The sequence below is a fragment of the Amphiura filiformis genome, chromosome 1 (genome assembly GCF_039555335.1).
Source record: "Amphiura filiformis chromosome 1, Afil_fr2py, whole genome shotgun sequence".
Classification (NCBI taxonomy): domain Eukaryota; kingdom Metazoa; phylum Echinodermata; class Ophiuroidea; order Amphilepidida; family Amphiuridae; genus Amphiura; species Amphiura filiformis.
In genome coordinates, this window is record NC_092628.1 from 66,253,680 (window position 1) to 66,275,459 (window position 21,780).

General features: G+C 34.9%; 1 protein-coding gene across 1 annotated transcript in view; it reads left to right on the forward strand.

Annotated features, from left to right (window-relative positions):
• The window catches only part of LOC140162389 (adhesion G protein-coupled receptor A3-like), a 136,262-nt gene that overhangs the window by 99,547 nt on the left and 14,935 nt on the right, over positions 1-21,780 (forward strand). Inside the window, 7 exon segments of the mRNA XM_072185597.1 lie at positions 959-1,030; positions 6,723-6,794; positions 11,407-11,570; positions 13,235-13,615; positions 14,359-14,564; positions 16,116-16,262; positions 18,193-18,314. Coding sequence (XP_072041698.1) covers positions 959-1,030; positions 6,723-6,794; positions 11,407-11,570; positions 13,235-13,615; positions 14,359-14,564; positions 16,116-16,262; positions 18,193-18,314 — 1,164 coding nt within the window.

Here is a 21,780-nt window from a genome sequence, read left to right on the forward strand (position 1 = left end):
TCAATGTTTTAGAGTATTAAGTTCAGATTGAGCCCATTTAGCTCAAATAACTACATTTTTGCAGTTTTTTAGCATAAATGATAATTAAGTTGAGCATGTTGAACTTACTGCTTTCTTTCTCACTCAAATAGTCCTTGTCTCAGATTGCTCTTACCATGTATGTTGTCACCCGATTCAATTGCACTAAGCAAGTTAGTTTGTATTCAGTGTAACCGTGGATGATGCCTGAAAACATCCCTGCCCAGCCACTTTAAACCATCACCTTTGGATACTATTTATAGCGCTAGCAAGGCGAATTGCTTTACACTTTACCTGCCCAGTCCTGGCTCTAACCATCTGAATGCACAAGCCCGGTGTTCAATGCACACACCCTGTATTCAATGCACAAACCCATACATTCAAAGTTAAGATCTTGTTTTAATTTTTACCCATACAAAATTGTCCCTTTTTATGTCCATATTTAAATTGTATAAAGTGTGTATTCAAAAGAGTACAAAAATGGTGTAACTAATTGAAAGTGGTCTATGATATTGAAAAAGCCCATACTCTTTAGAACTCGGTATCTCACCTGTGCTAGATTTTGAATGGTAAACTCTAAGCATTAATTATTTTCTCATCCACACTATTACCCCGTCACATTGCACGATGAGCCATGAGGCGATCTGATTGACCAGACAAGTCTTATATTAAAACGGTCAACTCACCTGAATTTAATTTTATTAGAAAGGAGGAGCACATCTATTAATAGTCAAATTGAAAATTAAGGCTGAAATATATGACATGGATGAGATGTGTCATGTGGAAGGAAAATAAGATTGGATTGGATAAACTCAGTGTGTTTTGTTAACTTCAGAAATGTTAGACATGAGCAAAATCAGCACGGACATATTCATGTTAATCTTTATGGATATTGCCTGCCTATACATTTAACTGTGATTTGCTTGTGTTATATTTTCAGAGATCTGTCTAATAACTTGTTGGGGAGTGTCAACAACAGCATGTTCACTGGTCTAGAAAGTGTCAAACGATTGTAAGTAAATATATGACGGTAAGGTTGCCAAATATACGGGGTGAATTCGCTAAAAGCTTGTTCATATTTCGCTGCATTGGGAGTGCCTTGCATTAAATCAGCACATAAAATTTTGTCACTTCCGCTGCAGTTCCAAATAAAATGACTGCTGGTCAAACGCAGGTCATCGCATGCAGGAGGTTACGGCATCTTGCAGTTGGTAGCAGTAATAATATTGTAAAATTAACGTACTGCACTTTAATGCAACCTGCTGCAACACCTCCTAATGCTAAAATCAAGGTGTGAAAGCATCATGTATTTCAATAAAGCTATGAAAAAGAATTCAGCGAATAATGCTAGGAATTACTGCTATTCATTATAGCAAAAATCTTTCTAGTTATATATCCACTTAATGGCACTTAACAAATCAGATTTCCTAAGTAATATCTCAATCTCTAATATACAATTTATTCCACCCTTCACATCGTTTTCAAATGGTTGAGATCCGAGGTGTGTTTGAACAAGTCTGTAATGGAGTAGAGTACAATGACTCCATTAACGATCATAATTATTATATCTAATCTTACAAACAGCCCATATTGCTGGTAAATAACGCATAATACAGAGTCATTTAATCCTGTACAATGAAATACTGATGGTGTTATGTGTTTAAGGTGAAGCTTGGAGGGTGTCTATTAGAAATTATATGCAGCATGAAGGAAATGATTGTAGTTGGAAATATTAAGGCTGTCCATTTCCGTTAATGTGCTAAATATTTAGATGGTAAAAAAATTGGCCTTTTAAGCGTAAAAAATATTAGTAATAATAATTTTTTTGGCCAAAAAAACAAACTATTGGAGGTCCAAAGCAAGTCAACAATGTTATCAACCTTTGTTGACTTGTTTGTGACCTCTAATTGTTTTTTATGTCTACACATTTAGCGATTTTTCTAAATGGCTCCCAAATACGTTTAACATCAACAACCTTAGAAAATATGTTTATCACAAGATCTAAATAATTAATATTAGAATGAAAGTTTATCTATGTTGGTAGACTTTTTAATAATCTTAAAAGATTATTTATTTTAAACCTCTGATCTCAACACAAAGTAAGATATGTACGGCAAATGATTGGGGTCAAGTGATCGAAAGATCCCTAACCTGGGTTGCCTGTTTCCAGATGAAGGTGACAGTTGTGAAAATATAGGTACTCTTTAATTTTGTGTTGAGGTCAGAGGTTAAAATAAATAATTAAGAAAGTTATTGTTATATCATGTATATTGGCCAAAAGGCTGAAAAATTGGATGGGTAGGTCTGGAGACTTTTCTTTCCAAAATACACAAAATGAACACATTGCATACAATGTTTTATGCAGTACTTCATCTCCAAGATATTTATATATATATTGGTTTGCATCATTCATTTGTATTGAGGACAAATGAATGTTGCAAACAAAGGATGAGTTCAGCTCCACCTTAATCCTATGCAACAAAAATGATGATAGTAATTTAGTATAATATGGCTAAGTGTGAAAGTATGTAGCAGCTGCTGTCTATGGAGTGCCGTGATTCGGTCACCGAACTTGAAGCAAAACAACATTACTGTTGGTCATCGCTACCTTGGATTTGTGTCAACAAGTAATATTGGAGATGATGAATGTTCATCATTAAAGAGGCTTAGCGGGATTTCATGTGTTGAATTATTCAGAGTTCTTTGAAATTAACTGGCATTATTTAGGTAATGATGTTTGCATTCTGTTAGGATACTTTCCTACAATGAATATATATGTAAGTTCCAAAAGAATCCATGTTTGTGGAAAATAACATGTTATTCACCTTATGTAGCGTGAGGTGATGATAGTATAATGGAGAAGTAGGGTTTTTTTCAGGAAAACACTAAAAGTAGTGCCATCAAAGGGGGTAACTTGGCAGCTTTTTGCAGGACACTTTTTACAAGTTCAATTTTATAGAAATCTAGAAAATTGATACTTGTTCAATCAAAAATTCTTTCTTTTCAAAGAAAATCATTTCTGATGAGATTTATGTAGAGTTGAACTTGTATTATGGTACATCCCCCTCCCTCAGCCAACCGCTGTGTATAGATTTTAAAAAAAGTTGCTAAATATGTGCCCCCCCCCAGTCGAGGCAGTAAATTGAAGTCAAATTTTGTAATTTTCTCAAAAACTGCTCATATCTGCAGAAATCTGTTATGCTAGTTAGATTCCTTGCATCATTTCCTTGTATACTTTTATATACTTATCATCATTACATTTAGAGATACAATAAAAAACAATATCTAAATTACTGCCTTGAGGAAAGCAAACACAGAAGCAGATTCCAAATTTCTTGAAACTTATCATGATTGAAAGTTATTTTTGAACTTGTGTAACATCATTTTGTCAATTTATTACACTTATACCAGTCCTAATGAACATATTCCAAGAAAATGAACGACAGCCGCTGTGAAAATAACAACAACAAGGCCATAAATACTTGCAACCAAGTTGCCTAATTATTTAACAGTGAAGTAAGAGAAAAGATAAGTTAATGTGAACATTAAAAGGGACAGAAATATGAACACCAAGTCTATCTATTTGGTATCCAGTAAGAGGTGAACATTTCACTTAATCAATCAATGTTATACCAGTCAATGTATCAGGGGATAACACTGATATTCAAGTATAAAATTGATTAAGTTAGCATATTAATGCTGCATGATGTTGTAATGAATTGCAAAAACTCTGGTGAGCGGTCAGTGAACTGCACTATACATTTTAGATATTTAATGTATACTGCTGTAGCATTTAGCACTTGACTGATAAATTAGAATTGGTTAATTAGGAAAATCTGAATTTAGTTAATTAATGAAAAGTGCAAGTATGTAGGCCTATGTATAAAGCTTTAATTAGAAGTAGTTCGAAAATACTGGTATGGACAATATTTCTTATTTTTTCTCTTTGTCTGAAAGGTCAAGATATGTTATTGAAATATTAAAATATCAGTGTATTCAATATAGTGCTTAAGTCATAAACGGGTATTTTTAATTGAGTATTTAGTGACAGTGAGTATTTAAAGATAGTGTGACCTGAACAGAAGCTAGATTCTCAGTTGCAAACATATCAATTGCACACATTGCAATAAAAATTGGCGACAGTGCGTTTTGACTATCAATAATTAGCTTACAGTTCCTGTAAGACCTACCCATAGGGCCAATTATTAAATTTAGTGCGTCATTACGTCACTCAGATTGCCCTATCCCTAAGCTTTCCTACAAGCTTGTACTGCAAATGTGATTACAAGTCTGTGATATACTCACATTGGCACTGAGAGGCAGACAACACTTGTATCAAAATGAAGAGATGTTTGCAACACCATTGGTAGTGATACAAGCTGCAAGATTCATGGTAGGGTCCGGCTTTAAAATATTTTCGTCTAGATTGGTCACATAATTGTGCATCCACAATCGGAGCTAGAGGTTTAATGCTATTTTTGAATAGGGAATGTGAATTGGAACAGAATGCTAAAAACAATTATATACAAATTGGAAGGGGAAAAGAGGTCAGGCCCAAAACAATACAGTGTGTCCCTTTGAATCCAGTATTGACACCCCTAATGATCATGATGATTAATATGCAAACATTATCACACAGAGATAAATTTATGTAGGCCAACATCATACCATTATGCCTAGACACAGTTGACAGGCACATTCTTCACATCGCAGTAATGCTAAAGAATGAAAATCATATTCATCAACTTCTTGCCAATTATGTCAAGACTGGAGCAACACCTTCAAATCGCAGTAACTGAAAAACTCAAATCAAATTCATTAGCATGAAACTGCAGTCTATGTGCAGTGATATCATCTATATTCCAGAGTGCAATCAAGACTACCAAGCGAGTTGAATATAATGATGTACACCTTTGCCAATCATATAGGAAGAGACAATATTATTTCAGAAGCAGACTGTGTCACCTTTGAGGCAACAATTACCGCTTCCTGTTCATATTGCCAGTGTTGCAATATTTTCATCATAGAAGATGTTTCCAGCAATTTGTGTCAAGATGTAATTAAAATTTGGATTGGATTTGGCTTATTTACAATGGTGCTTGATATGAAAAACATGCACATACTATATTGTCTTATTTGTGCATGATTAAATGCTTTACTCATCAAGCTAATGGTCAGGATTTTAGCAGATGTACATTCCAAAAGAAAATACGGACCTTTTTAAAATGAATTACAATTATTGGTGTGGTGGTATACTGACAGTCCTGCATTTTCAGCCAGTTTAGACTCAGGTGCATTTTCAGCCATTTTGGTTTATTGATGGCCCTCAATTTCATGAAAATTTGGTTCAATAAAGGGTGTTTTTTCCAAAATTGTCATCATTTTTTTTTAGCAAAATGTGCAAACATTTCCAGTTTCAGAGTCGAGTTGAGACCCCCCATATTATTCTGGTATGTATTCTACTCTGCTTATATGTAACATTCAACACATCCTAATATCAATTTCCAAAATCTGTAACATTTTTGTCAATGTGAATATAAATTATCTTCATGAAATCCACAAGATGGACATAAATTACATCCAACAGTTTATTGAACCCATCCAGGACACTCTTGGTGAAAACATACTTTCTATCCTTGCACTGAATAATTTTCATTTCAGTATGATGACCATTAAAATTAATGAAAGTTCTAAATATTTTGTAAATCATTCAAGAGCACTACAAGATGGTAAATAACAAATAGATTAAGAGTTTCCAGAAATAACATGTTTAAATAATTCGCTCTGAATTTTTAGTGTGATTCAAATGAATAAAAGTAAGTTTCACATAGTTTATATAGAGTACATGTAGTATTCAGATTTTTTCTAGCCTCTGTTAGTGTATTCCCTTAGCGCTGTTAAATTTATGTGCGGCAAAAAGTGTTTCACAGCTCCTAAATCACTGCATGTGGAAACTCAGGAATTTCTTTCCTCTGGAGTACAAAGTCTGGGGAAATCACAGAATATGATCCCACACATTCCTGTAATGATTACAAGTATGCAATTTTGCTAATTAAGTGTATTTTTGGGTCAGCTTGTTGATTTGTCTCATTTCTTAAAAGGCATCCATTTTGAATATTATGTTGTCATGCTCTTTTACTCCCTTTCCCTTGGGTATATGTTTTATGCTGCAATTCACCAGAGAAGTGTTATGTTTAATCAGATTATCACATAAGACCTATGATGTCAACTGGATCACAAATTTGAGTCTTGAACCATATGATTGAAATGATTGCCACACAAAGTCTACTGCATATACTATCAGTCTAAAAGGTGTGTGCTCCAGTTACTAGGGAATTAAACCACTTCCCTGGTATATTTGCAACATTTGGTAATCTTGTTGACAAGCAAGAATTACACTTGGAGCAAATTGTATGTTTTACCTTGTTATGTTTAAAACAATGGAAAGTTCTTAATTTTCTGTTATAATACAGCAGGACCATTGGGTGAAAGGCACTAGACCTTGACTATATGGATAATGGCAAAAAAAATTATAAAATACACTGAAGCATTATAATAAAATGCTGTAAAGTCCTTCCCCTTAGAGGACGGTCTCGTACCTTATTGATCATGTGTTAAGATGTTGTGAACCCTAGCTGTAGATATGACTTGAGTGTGTGCTTTAACTAACCATGTATTTCTCCATGTTTATTATCATTTCACAGAAACCTCTCCAATAATCAGATCTCCACCATCTCTGTTGCCACATTCGATCGTCTTCAATCTCTGGAGAAACTGTAAGTGATGTGTCTTCCTTCATCGCCATGGTAACCACAGGGATCAATATTGCCAAAATTAGTTTAAGAGTTGGCTTCACTTCTTCTTTTGCATTATTCGTCTGCGGAATTGATTTGCGATTTTTATTTACGATATATGATAGAAGCCTAGTTTTTTCCCTAAACCTGCTCACATGAGAGAGTGCATCAATAACCAGCATATTTTATTTGTGGTGCTTACTAAGGAGTTTCAATTTTAATCAAATGTCTGCATGACACTTAATATTTCAAATATGTAAGTGTGGACCTGAAGGAAGGAAAAATAAAAGACATTTTTCACTTTCAAACTGGAAGCAATTTAGACTGTATGCTAGCACATTTAATTACTCACTAGAGTGAAATTTGGTGGCATAGAAATCTGCAAAGAATTATAATCCTTCTCAGTTCTAAAGACATTTTACCTAAAGATGAATCTGCGCCATCTTTCATAAATGGAATATAATTTCAAACATATCAGCCGACAAATAGTCTCAGAAAATAGTTTTCATTTCAAGTAAAATATAAATATTCAGCATACTGGAATTTTTTCGAGCAGCCGAACCCTTACCCATCTCTAAGGGTAATTTTACCAAAAATATGGACCCATCTATCCATATTCTATTTCGATTTTACATATTTGTAGCATCTAAATTTCGAACTTAGTGCACACAAAACTAGATTTTTTGGTTATAAATAAGTTAGTTTAGTGTATTTTTCATGAGGGAAACATTTTTAAAGGAGACCCATGTCTAAGGATTTCTCTTGGAAAAAACATACCCAAGTGAGCAGCACATCCCTGTATTTCATGTATGTGAGATTCAGCAGCCATGTTATTCAATTAAAAGTAAAAAACATCTGGTAGCATTAGTACAACTTGACTTCTCCCACCTGTGACAGTGATTGCTTGACTAAGACATTAAAGGCAGTCAGTAATATAAACCTTCATTTGTGTGTCTTATGGATGGGATGATGGTAGTGGATGAGGAGTTTGGTTGTTATTTACTCATGTTATGTGTGTGTCCCCATTGATGCAAGCAAGCAATAATTTTCAAATTTTGTTTATTATCAGTTTATTATCAGTGCTCTTTAAATGCTATAAAACAAAAGGGCTTCTTTTTCACTGATAGGGCCTTAGGGAAATGTTTGACAGACAGGGTACTTGATGGATGGTTGAAAAAAACTGCTTCACCAAATTTAGCCCTTTGCACATCTTTGTGTGACAAATCCTTTGATCTGAATATTGATACTAATACTTGGAATTGAGCAAAAACCTATTGGATTTGATTTTGTGCCTGAAACATTTTATTATATTAATCAAAGCTTTAATGCTCAGTCATTGCATTATATTGTGTATATTGATGAGTGTAATCATTACATTGTGATTACTACAGTGCTAGTATTCACTGTGTGATTCAATGCTATCTTGTCTTTACCATCTCCCCTGTTTGTGTCTTTGTTTTGTTCCCCCTTGAAGGGGAATACCAAACAATAATGTCTGTGCACAAATTAGGTTCTTACAATTGTGTTGACACAAATAACAAACAGAAAATAGACTTTGATGAATAGCAACCCAATAGTGAGAAGATTAAATTTCAAATTGCTCAAAGACACTAACTGTGAACAGCTGCGTAACGATACAATTTGATTGACTTTGAGTGAAAAAGTTGCAATTGATAAAATTGACACCAGCAGCTACCTTGCTCACATTTGGGAGTTTAATAATCAAGCAATCACTAACTCATCCTGGGAGGCATAGTTATTGATAGGCATAGAAAGTATCTGCAAACAAGGGTCTCTGGGAAGGATGACATCATCTCCCTGATTCATTACTGTAAATCAAGAAATAATACTTTTCAAGTTAGAGCTGCAAACTTTGCAAGTAGAGATGATAATATTAAAGCCTTGTGGTGTTTATTTCTACTTGATTTCATCAGAAGAAGGGGGAATATTTTATTGGCACTCTTTTAACTTTCTTGTGAATTGGCACTTTGTAAGAAAATTAAAAGATTTCCCACTTTCCGATTAGATTGTTTATCATGTTCTTAATTTCATTTTTGAAATCAAGGTTAGATTAAAGGAAGGAGACGTAATTGAAGATTGACAAAAAGCAGCATATACTATTAATCCATCTGCAAAACTTATTAATTTTTCATAATATTGGCATAATTGAATACCTGAGTGGAAGAAGGGCCCAACTCCATTTTTTTACAAAATGAGTTAGACCCAGCATTTTATTGCCAGCAGACTGTTCTTCCTTGTGTGTGAAAGATGAGCCAAAATCCACTCTCTAAATAGTCTTTCAAGTACACTTAATCATGGTTTTCATGGAAGAAAGGCCCAACTCCATGGAGTTGGGCCCTTCTTCCACAAATATTGGGTTAAAGAGGAATTTTGTTCTACCATGAAATCTGCTTTTCACTACAATAAACTTTCTTGCTAACATATTACATGCTTCTACATGTGCAATCAATGGATAATTACCAAATTTCTGTAGCTATTTTTAACACATCTGCTTACGGAACTGGCACTTGCAGTATATTAGTGGAAGAAGGGCCCAACTCCAGGTCGTATTAAGACGTTTACCGTTGCCATGGAAACATCACATATAATTTTGATTGTATGTAATATTGTATGTTCATGTATTAAAGGTCCTCAGAAGATGAAAACACTCCGCCTATAAAACTTGTCCAAATATTAAGTTTTTTCTTAATATCTCAAAAACAGTTTTGATGGAGTTGGGCCCTTCTTCCACTCAGGTATTCAATTGCTTTGGCATAGTGGTTTGTGTAAACTTGTGATGTTTTTACTGAGCTGGTTGGTAATATTTCTTTTCATACTAAAAAGTTCCATTACATGGGCTATAACATGCAGCAAATGGGTTGCATTCTGGAGATGGAGACAAATGCTTCCAGATTTATATCAAACCTACAAAAGAGTGCAAAAATGTTGTGGAACATTTTTGTAGCACTTCATACATTTTCAGCATCCCTGCATTTGATGTACAATGTCTATAAATTTGTAAAACTGAAACACTATGTTTAGAAAAACTAGAAAAAAATTAGATTTCCAACATCAATGCGTGATGGTTGTGTTGTTTTTATATAAGCTAAACTAGCAATGATGTACCCTGTATAATCTGCAATGTCATATTTTCCTCAGGCTTTTTACATTATGTACCATAATATTTCTTTTACTACGAGGGTAAATTTGTTGTCATGTCAAACTTACGGCAACATATTATACTGGTTAACCATAAGAGCTTCCAGCATGCTTCTTAACTTGAAACATCTCAATAAATCTTACTCAAACACCATAGCCACATAAAATGCTGTGGTACACTATTTTAGTCCATATGAATGACAATCCAATGTTTCAGATTTACCATAACGTTACATTAAGTGCTATGTATCAGTGTGGAGTCCTGCAGACTCTCCTAGTCTAACGTCATTGGTTAATGTTTACTCTCCACAATGCAGCAACAAACATGCAACATTTCTAAAATGGTAATAATAATTAGATAATAAATAATGACCTGGGCTGCATCACCTTAACAAAGTTACACAAGATTTATTTTTTAGAAACTAGTCAGTTTTAATGGTACATTGACATTAGAATTCATTTCCTCTTTCACCAGACACTGATTAACAAGATGGATGACATACCTCATTGTGAGAGTTGTACTTTATTAGATTTTTGAAATTAGATTATTATATTTATAGGATCTGTAATAACATAGAATAGATTTAATAAATGTGTGCTAGTATATGATGGATGTGCTGTAGGTTTAACATGGGTGGTGATAGCTGGTGATATGTTTGAAAGAAGTTTTTGGACATATTTCAAATTAAACAAGTGAAAGTGGGTCAATGTAATTATATTGGATTTTTTCTGCTCATGTCATGTCAAGTCAATAGAAAGAAAAATAGAAGACTTAAGTAGGATTGTTAAGGATGTTAAGAGATAAAGCAAGATGAATGATAATATGATATCAATGCAGATGAGCCTTGAAATAATATTTTTGTAACTTGCAGAGCGCTTTTGCTATTCACAAACTTGCTAATCTTCAAGAAAGAGATATAACAATTTCCCACTCCATTGTGAAAATTTTATCTTAACAGGTAAAGTTTGAGAGTGAAAAATTCTTAAGGATACAACTTATTTTTAGGTTTGACTGTGCTAAAGAAGTTAGACCATAAGTGTTTAGGCTTCTCCATATTTGCGGGTCAGTCATGGAGGAGAAATTACATATTTCTGATTTAGTTCACCACATGTCCGGCAAATGTTTTATGCTGATATCTTTGCTAAATGTTATATGCCCAAACCTCAATGATGCTAAATGCTTTATCGCTCAATTCCAGGTTTTCACAAAATAAATTATTAAAAGTATGTATATGCCAGAGAGTAGAAGGTTCCCTTTTTTGTTCCAATGCATGACAATTCAATATGTTGTATTATATCCATGCAAATGTTACTTACAGGGCTAATCAAAATCCACACTCTTGTAGTCTAAGGTCTTTGTATATTTTATTTTTTATAAAGGATGACCTTTTGAGTAAAATCATTTATCATTTTATTTTGTTTTGTTTATTCACAGTGACTTTGCATCAGAGTTTTTGGTATGTGACTGCAACTTGAAATGGATTGTCAACTGGAAACGGCAGAAAAGCATACGCATATCACCTGGCACGGTATGCGCGTATCCCCAGTCACTACGTGGGCTGCCTGTCAAGGGACTTAAGAGGAGAGAACTCCATTGTGGTATGTGAATTCCATTGGATGGGTTAATGTTGGCATAGCCAAGTGCAAAAGCCGATAATGTGTAACCAAAAGGGTGAAACGGTATCAATTCCTCTTTGTAACGTTTTGGCAAATTGAAGTTCAAACACGCCTTTTAGAAATGAGCTTAAATTGTTGTACAAAAGGTGACATCCAGTATCTGAGTGGGTTATAAGGAGGATTCTTCATAAAGTTAGTCAATCAGTCCAGTTAGTCAAGCAGTCAATCATTCAAATAAAATGAAATGGAAAAACAAAGAACTTTTCCTACTTCCATTTTGGCCAAAGAATTTATCACATCTTCACCAAAATATACTCAAATCTAATCAAGCATCTCCCCATTCTCAAGATGTCAGCTATTGTGCATAACAAAAGATGTTATGTGCCTGGAGTTGAATTATTGTACTACTTTCAACACTTCTTTTACCACTATCCTGGCTGTTCCTAATGAGAACAGGTACTGGTACACAATACTTCAAGAGGTACCAAGCAAATGCACAATTGAAGACCAATTGATCCACAAAGTGCAAGTCCAAACTGGTATGTTCACTCCAAGTCTTATCAGACGATGCCATGCGTAATTTGTTAGGCGCAAGCATTGGTTAACAATATGGTAATAGTAGTATGGGCTGTGTTCACTGGCTAAATGGTGGTATTCAATATGGTCATAACCTACTTCGAGAAGGTTTGGTTTTGTCGTGCAGTGTCCATGAGAAATAATAGTATGGACAGTCTCTTCTTTTTCAGCAGCAAATGTTCTCTGCAGAAACTATATTAGCTATATTTAGTTAGTTGGTGACGTCAGTACATGTTTTAGAAAAACTCTCACATTTAAAGACACATTTTGACGTCAATTACCAAATTGAAGTGACACAAGGTATAGATTATACCCATCAGTTAGATGAATTGTGTCAAGTTCATTATGTTCATGCTTTTAGTACATATCACACAGGTCATACTATGGTATTCCATGAAGGATGAGTCTAGTCTCTGTAAATAGAAGATACTTACTATATTTGCAACATTCCTGGGTGAGGAGACCAGACATACCCATAACTCAAAACATCTTGACACGCAAGACCAGTATGCGACAGGATCAAGCCAAATGAATCAGATCACCCACAGTTAATATTGATTTTTCTATTTGGTTAAATGGCACATTTACCTCTAATAGCTTAGAGTCATTTTAGTGATGCTTAAACAATAGAAAAGAAAACAAAGGAACTACCAACTTATATTGACCATAAGTCAAATTCAGTTCTCATGACATACAATTACATGCATTATTCTTCATTGTAGCATATACTGCATATGCAGAGAGTTTCACAAAGTTTGTGAGTGGATGTGAAAGTTCGTAAATAACAACGCAACAAATATTATCTGTATAAAGTTGCATTATACTTAACATATGGTCTGCGAAATAGATAACTTGCACAATTTACCCAAGCTTCAAATCTGGAAATATGTTGTATTCCAAAATAACAGTGAATACAGTAAGTATGTAGTCAATGTAAGATATGTGGTTACTCGTTGATGTAAACACTTGAAAATTGCGGTTAATGTTTGCGTAATTGAACCCTTTTAGGTTGTGTGTAATAGTTTGACATCAAATTTGAATTGTGTTATTTTTGTTTTTGTTTGCTTCAGAGTGGCCTCTTGAGTTACCGTTGTTTGAAATCAGTCCAGATGAGAACCAAGTGGTTTTTAGAGGAGACACCATCCCCATTGAATGCAAAGCTACATACCTGGATGAATCAGAAAAAATCATGTGGTTCAAAAATGGAGAAACTATAGAAAGCAGTGAGAAGAGTGGTATAGTCATAGAAGAGGAGATTTTAGAGGAGCAGACTTTAATACAAAGCACGCTGACGGTACACCATGTGCATGTTAATGGGTCCACTGAGAGGGCTTGGGAGTTTGCATGTCGTGTGGTGACATCAAGAGGAAGCAAAGAGAAGAAAGTCAATGTGATTGTTATGGATGGTACAGCACCTTATTGTGAACCAGATACTACACAAGACAATAAAGGTATCAACAGTATTACATCTGTTAAAAGGGCATTTTGTGATCCACAGCCTCACCCCCCCCACTTTAAAAAAAACCCACTGGAAACCTTTGGCTACATAATGTTTATGTACCAAAAATTTCTTGCAGATTAATTCGTTTAGTAAAAATATCGCCAAATTTGAATTTCGTTCTGGTATACCAGAACGAAATTTCAACAGTGGCCTATGGAGCAGTGTAATACACATAATCATGCATATCTCGCGAACGCAAAATCGGAATCAACTCAAATTTTGGGAATAAGCTTTTTTTGTCGATATGTACTGAAAAATGTCATAAATAGAGGATGCTAGGATCACAAAATCCTCCTTTAAGAGACATACAGTAAATGGTTATAAAAAGGAAACTTAACTTTAAATTTAAGTGTGTAGGTTTGAGTGCAGATACAGATGGGTATTCAAATAATGTATGAAGTAATATATTGCTGCTTGACAAATAAACCGAGGAAAACTTGATTGACAAGCAAATATTTGAACAATATTTACAATTCAAATTTCTTATAATAGTCTTGTGGGTGTTATTCCTGTATGTCATTAAATGGGACACAGACAGTTGAATAATGTATGTGTTTATGTACACAGGTACTACTGCAAGTTGTCAACTGAAAGATATCTGTAAATATGGATTGAAACACTCTTGTATCCAAATCCTTGGTGGCCAGCTTTAAGGATTATAATTCATACTTCTTCTCTTTTTATTTCTTACAGGGGAGTTTAACTGGCCTAAGACCTTTGCTGGTTTAATCGTCAAGAAATCGTGCCCACACGGAGCAGGAAGTATGTTCAAGAGACGTGGATCTGACCACGCTGAGGCTGAGAGACAGTGTAGTGTGGAAGGTATATGGGAGCCTGCCGACACTGCACAGTGTCAATATGCTGATCCTGTCACACCCAAACTAGAGAATTTTGCTTTGGTAAGCAGGAATTACTGTAATTGGCCTTGGATAAAAGCAATAACACTGATTATATAACAAGCAAAGAAGTGTTTGCTGCAACGCCCAAACAAGTATGGAAAAGGTTATCCAGCTTTTATCAGGTGTGACTCTTACTTCTTTAAGACTGAAGTAGGAATAGACAGTAGCTATATATGTGTGACACGATCAAGAGGAATGAGTCGGATGTCGCTAATATTGTTTTTGAGATATTGGCAAAAACAGTGTTCAAATTCTTTTGTTTTATATTGTTTTCAGCCATTGATAAATGCTCATAACTTGGTAACTAGATGTCCGATTTTGATGGGGTTTGCATCAAAATGTAGCATTTATAAATTGCCAGAAAATGATGTAAAAAACTTCTAATTGAAAATTGCCGACATGCGACTCATTCCCCTTGATCATGTCACATATACTCTATTTGACAGTTAGGAAGATGACAACTACAATCTTGGATAAAAGTACTTGGAACACTTGGTACACTCTGTTGAAATTCCGTGTAAAATTCCTTATGATCTTAGAATTGAAGTATATTGTGTTTGGGAACAGACATGATTTACCATTCCCCTCTCCCCATCAATCAATGTTGGAACACATTGGAAAACCGCTGAAGACATTTGTATTTCTCAACATTGGACGGGGGAGAGGGGGTGTCAGTTTTCAATTCTTTACACGGAAGCGTTGCAAGACTTAGAGATTGTAGAGTATATATCGCTACTGCCTATTCTTAATTTAGTCTTGAAAAACTCAGTGTTACATCTGACAAAAGCTGGACAACCTTTTCAATCTGAGGGCGCACCAAACCTTTTTGCTTGTTATGGATTCCCATTGTGAAAAACTACTTCATATATCACCAAATAACTTACAATAACTGTGAGTCAATCTCATTTTAGTGAAGTACTCCCACAAAAGACTGGCTATCAAATCTCAAGGATAAAGGATGGTTAAGGGGGTACTACACCCCTGGCCAATTTGGTGCCTATTTTTGCATTTTTCTCAAAAATTATAGGGCATTTGATACAAGTAAGATATGTATATTATAGGGGCAAGAACTACAACTACTGCACTGAAAATTCAGCAACTCAAGGCAAGTAGTTATTGATTTATGGATCAAATACTGGTTTTCCCTCATTTTTAACTGTAACTCCACAACTGTTGTCTGTGCTGAAATAACTTACTTGTCACCAATGCGCTATAATTTTTGAGAAAAATGCAAAAATAGGCACAAAATTGGGCAGGGGTGTAGTACCACCTTAAATCCTGTGATTTCTGTTACTCCTAAAATATTCTAAGAGTGATATCACAGACTCTAAATTTTGAAAGTAAGTACCGTTTGAAAGTATGCAGACTTACTTCCTTTAATTTTCTACACATTTTTTTGCAATTTTTTTCTTTTCCTCCAACTCATCCACACTTTCCCCTTAAAATTAGCATTATTATTCCTCACAAATGATTTTCTATTTGTGAGTTACTTGCCAACCCAATGAGTTGGCCATTGGTACACAAATTGTAATTGTTCATGTTGCTTTTCAGATGGATTTTACCAATTCAAGTATAGCCATAAGTACCGCTCAACAAGTTTTCCGCATGACATCAGATGGCGCCAAAATTACGGACCCCATGACTGTTGTCTTCATAGGGAGGTTGTTTGACACGTTGAGCAAAAATTGGAATAGAGAGGTAGGAAAGGTGCATTTTTGTTGTTGTACTATTCCTTTTCAGAGGTAATTCCAGGGCCTTGCCATTTACATAAAGCTGCATGTTGCATGATATAGAAGTCGTTAAGTTTTTATCATGTTTAAAATAAACAGACAATGTTTTCAGTGTAAGGTTAGTAACCGTCCCGTAACAAATTAAAAAGACGGTAACGTTTTCCTACATACTTAACAAAGTATAAAGTAGAAATTGTATATTTCATTTGAATAACAGACCTGATTTTCTTTTTATTGCTAATAATAAAAATTTGAATTTCAAGTTTTATTCCACATTTTGCATGATCGTACATTTGACCCATATAAAAGATTCAAGGGAAATATCTTATCTGTTGCACAACTATTCCCTCATTTGGCAAGAAAGTAGTGTGTAATTAAAAAAATAAAACACCTGGAACTGAAATGCTTGAACGGCACAATCATCCACCCATAATGTAACATTGTGTGTGAGGAATTCTAGATATGGTAAGAAGTTATCATGAATAAACACTTATAAGCTTAATGTGACATGCAATGCTAAGGTGATGCTCACTGGTTCATACATATGTGAGCATTGCGTGGGAGGAATTCTAGAAGTGGTAAGAAGTTATCACAAACAAACACATAAAAGCTTAATGTGACATGCAATGTTAAGGAGAAGCTCACTGGTTCATACATACCCGAGTTTTGCAGTTTCATAAAAAGGCTTTTGATATCTATCAAGTTTGATACCTGACTCCAGCTTTAAACGTTATCAAACCAGTGTGCCTTGTGGTTCATTGACTTGGACCAAAAGTGCAGCAATATGAAAAGTTTATTTGTATTTGACTCTCGATGACTTCAAGACCTGTTGCACTGAGCTCATAGTTTGTATTTCCTTGCAACATCAATTATGAAAATACATGTTAGTTACGAGGCAAGCAAGAGCAATCACTCTCCTAAAAGCTCTCATTAACTTCCTCAGAGGATTTGGGTGTAGCTCTCCTGCTCACTGATGATCAATTTGAATAACTCACTTTAACATCATTAGGAGAGCAATGTGTCACTCGCCTGCAATTGTCTAATGCGGCCCATACATGTTCAATCTTATTGATCAATATCAAAGACCCTAGATACAAGAGTGGATACAAAATCTACCATTGAACATGCTCAATGGTAGATTTTGTATCCACTCCTGCATCTAGGGTCCCTAATATTGATAAATATTTTGATTGTGTATGGGCCCTCTAGGATTTGTGAAAAATATGTTAAGAATTTGCCAAATCAGCCTAGCATCACCTTAATTGCGGAATGTTACATTCAATGTTAATGTCCCCCTTATCTCGCTTTCCCTGGAAAGGCCATGCACCCATCTTCCCCTCCCTCCCTCCATCCTCAATTTATGTGCAAAACATCTGTCTAGACTTAGTTTGTGTGCATAAAACCCAATGAACTTTTAAGGTTCTTGTGTAAACCTCACCCAGTTGATCTCAGGCAATAAGCTTGTGGAGATAATCCTTTCATATAATACAATTCCAATGTTCAGATTTTAGGGGAGTTAGTTGGATCAATATTTGCTTGAAAATAATGTAGGGGAAGTATTTTTTTTCTTTCGAAAATGCAGAATTTTTGTAAAGGTTTTTTGGTCAAATATTAATATAATGATTTTTCGAGGTCCGATAATTGTTACGGCTGCATGTGAGGTGGGCACATTAGTCCTTTATTACTGGTTCAATAATATAAGCATGCTTTTAGTCCATAGTTAAGCCTATATTTTGCTGTTCATGTGTTTGTTAAAGCGTTTTTATTTTTACTAGATTTGATTTTACTTTATTTAATTTGAACTAATTTGATTTAATTGTGTTATTGTTATTGCTTTGGTTTGCTTTGATTTGTTGTAGAGCATGTTGTTAATATGAAGTTATTGGGTTGATTCTTAGGATCAATCTTATCCATCTCTTCCACAGCTTGGCAAAATCCTTATTCAGATAGCTGGTAACTTAATGGATGCAGACCCTGCTGTATTGAGACAGAGTCAGATTCTTGACAGGTCGTGTAAAAAGTAAGTGTGATGGGGATGAGGTGAGATAAATGGATTCTTGCACAGGATACAAAAATGATGAGTGCAGATCATATAGATCAAAGTAGGAGGGCACAGACTCGGCCATGTTTGCATGTCACTCATGATGTATCTTGGGATTGTTGTATTTGATGCATCATGCATCATACAAACTTTGATTTGATTGTGTGTTTGTTAATTTGCAAATGTGAAGTGTTTTCGAGGTACAATATTTTGCATTACAATTCAACTATACATTGGTTCGCTTCAAGTTCAGTAGTGATGTCAGTATTTTTTTCGTATTTGTGCCGCAAGCGTACTGACAATTGGTCTTAACTTTACGTGTGCGATTTGATACTGCGACCAGAGAAATATGCACATATCAGGTCCTTCGCTACTTACGAGAACTCGGGGAGCTAGTCCTGGCTGGGATGGTTAATTGTGGTTTGCGTAGGGTGTTCGCTTCTTAACTGTGTCTTGGGCCACTGTGGTCAACAAATTTCTTTTAAAGTGTGCCGAGGCTTGTGCCTCAATATAAATCACTGCACTTTAAAAAATATTTTTGATAGTAATTGGAATTACTGGCAGGCAAGTTATAAATCACAACAACTAGTCCAATTTGGGATACTGGGCAAGTTGATAAAAGCCAAGTGTGATTCATGTATGCTTTGTGATTGCCAGAATATCTCTTGAATCACACTTGCTCACTCCGTACTTCATTGGTAAGATTCTGCAGAACAAAAATGCACTAGCAAGATGAAAATGAAGACATTTCAAGGCCAGTGTGATGTTTGGACAATTTTATAGCCACATTGACATTTCCTGTCTTTGTGTAAGCTCTTCATTTTATGAAGACATATCAAATTTCATGCACCATCAACCATGAACTAATATCTGTTACAATGACCACGCATAGTATGAAATGAGCTATTATATTAGCCTTGAGAGTATCAACCACCTTATGCACAGAATCACTAGATGCTATAACACTCTCATATCACACGACTAAGTTCAGTAATCACCAGTTATGATAAACACTCGAAAATTGACCTCTTGTTGCAGGGGATGAGTTTTGATACTCAATATATGCACATTCACAATGTTGTAAATGGTTATTTGGGTTAAAGAACTGTGTCATGGGGGTATTGGAATAAGACTGATATCCTTGTTGATGCTAGTACTATGTAGATGTATATATGTACAATTATTGATGTGACTATTGAAGATGCTAATCGTAATAACAAAATACTGTACCAATACTACGCATGTTTGTATTTAATTCAGATATTTTGTCATGAAAAATTTTCATATGGTTTTGAAAATGTACAATTATGAATTTCAAAATCATTTGATCAAATTTATGGTTTGCTGACTTCTTTCCAAATGGAGGGAGTTAAAATGACAGATGAAGTACCCCTTTCAGGGGTATTTTGAAGAATTATGTTATATATCCATGAGTAATAAAAGCATCATTAGGTGTATTTGCTACAAAAATCTACTCTCTATTCCTATCACTATATTCAAAGTCATGGCAAAGGAAAATTGAAGTAAGAAAAGAAAATGCTGGCCAAGAACCATGCATTTACTTTTATATGAAATTATGGTAAAAACGGTGATGGGTTCAAGGATATTATGTGACATTGTCAAGCAAAATGATAAATCTTTAGTTAAAATTGATGTGGAGATACAGAAATAGAGTAAATAATAATATTACCATGTTCTTTACAAAAGGCAAAAGCCGATTACTATAAATTGTTCCTTATGTAATATGTGAAGAGCCTTACAACAATGATGGCAAAGAAACCGACTCTGCACTTTAAAAACATCAATGTCACCCTCATCATTTGTTGTGATGCAAAGGGCAATTTATTGTAACCTGCAATCTGTCATTCTAGATCTTGAGAACTTTCAGTTCAATTGTAGTGCAGTTTACAGCTTGTAATATTATACTGCACACAAAAATTATTCAAACCCTTAAAACAAAAGCCATTTCATACAGACACTAGAACTAAATTTAAGAAATAAAGGGTAATGCTTTATCCTTTACAGCCAAATAATGTGTCCAAGGCAGTAAAAGCGTAAATAATGGGTGAGGCGCAGCCGAACCCATTATTTAAACGCTTTTACTGCCGAGGACACATTATTTCGATGTAAAGGATAATGCTGCACCCTTTATTTCTATTCTATTACCAGAAAATAGTGCAATTTAAAGAGAAAATATCATTTTTTGGCACAAATATTTTAAGTTGTTTACTTCAAGGTGGAGCGCGTGTAAGCACGCGTAAGTGACAACACGTATCGCAGAAATATTGCACGCGTAACCAAGCGTGATGCTGTGCGTAGAATGTGTTACGGGGCTCGACCCATTATTATACGCGTTTCAACCAATCACAGTGCGCGATTTTGAATAATGGGTCGTGGAGGTAATAGAATACAAAATAAAGTAGTCGATAGATGGACAATATTGTTCTGCATATTTTGATACCTCATTTGGTACAATACGACTTTATTTTCCCAACTTATAGCAATTTGAATAAAAAAGAGAGCTTTTCAAAAGTGACAACAATTTGCATTCACTTTTCCCTTGAAGCATGCAGATATTGATCACAGCTGAGTGAGTGTTCATCCGTCGGGCTTTATTGAACTGGTAACAAAAGGTAGCAGAAATCGGCTTGAAGGAGGAAATATCGAACTTTGTCACTTTTGTAACTTGACCAATTGTCGTTCAAATACATATAGCTTAGTGGAATAAAATCGCATTGTGCCGAATAAGGTATCAAAGTATGCAGAACAAAATTCTCCATCGATCAACTACTTTATTTTGGAGTTTAGTTTAAGACTAGTGTCTTTAAGGGGGTTCTACACACCTGGCCAATTTTGTACCTATTTTTGCATTTTTCTCAAAAATTATAATGCATTGGTGACAAATAAGATGTATATTATAGGGGCAAGGATTACAACTACTACACTGAAAATTCAGCAACTCAAGGCAAGTAGTTATTGATTTATTGATCAAATATTGGGTTTCCCTCATTTTTGACTGGAACTCCACAACTGTTGTCTGTGTTGAAATAAAATTTCCAGTGCAGTAGTTGCAGTCCTTGCCCCTATAATATACCATGGAAGAAAGAGATAAGAAGGAACCACAACGAACGCATTCACTTTGTCCACTCCCTTTACCGACATTTAGTTGACATTGTTATTCATGAGGATTTCCTTTGCTCAATACCCCGCGTTAACTAGGTGATTGGTATTGTATTCCATGTATTTGCATGTCTTCTGGGCGTGTGTGAAGGATGATTTGAACTAATGACCTTCCGTGCAAGCACCCTATAGGATTTCTCTGGTGACGTGATCATCGGTCATTGATGGCCTACATCTTTTTCTTTCATTTTGCCCAATTTTTCCGAACTTTGATGATTTTTTTCTCAGAGTTGGCAGTCTTTGGCACTGAAACGAGTTAGCTAGT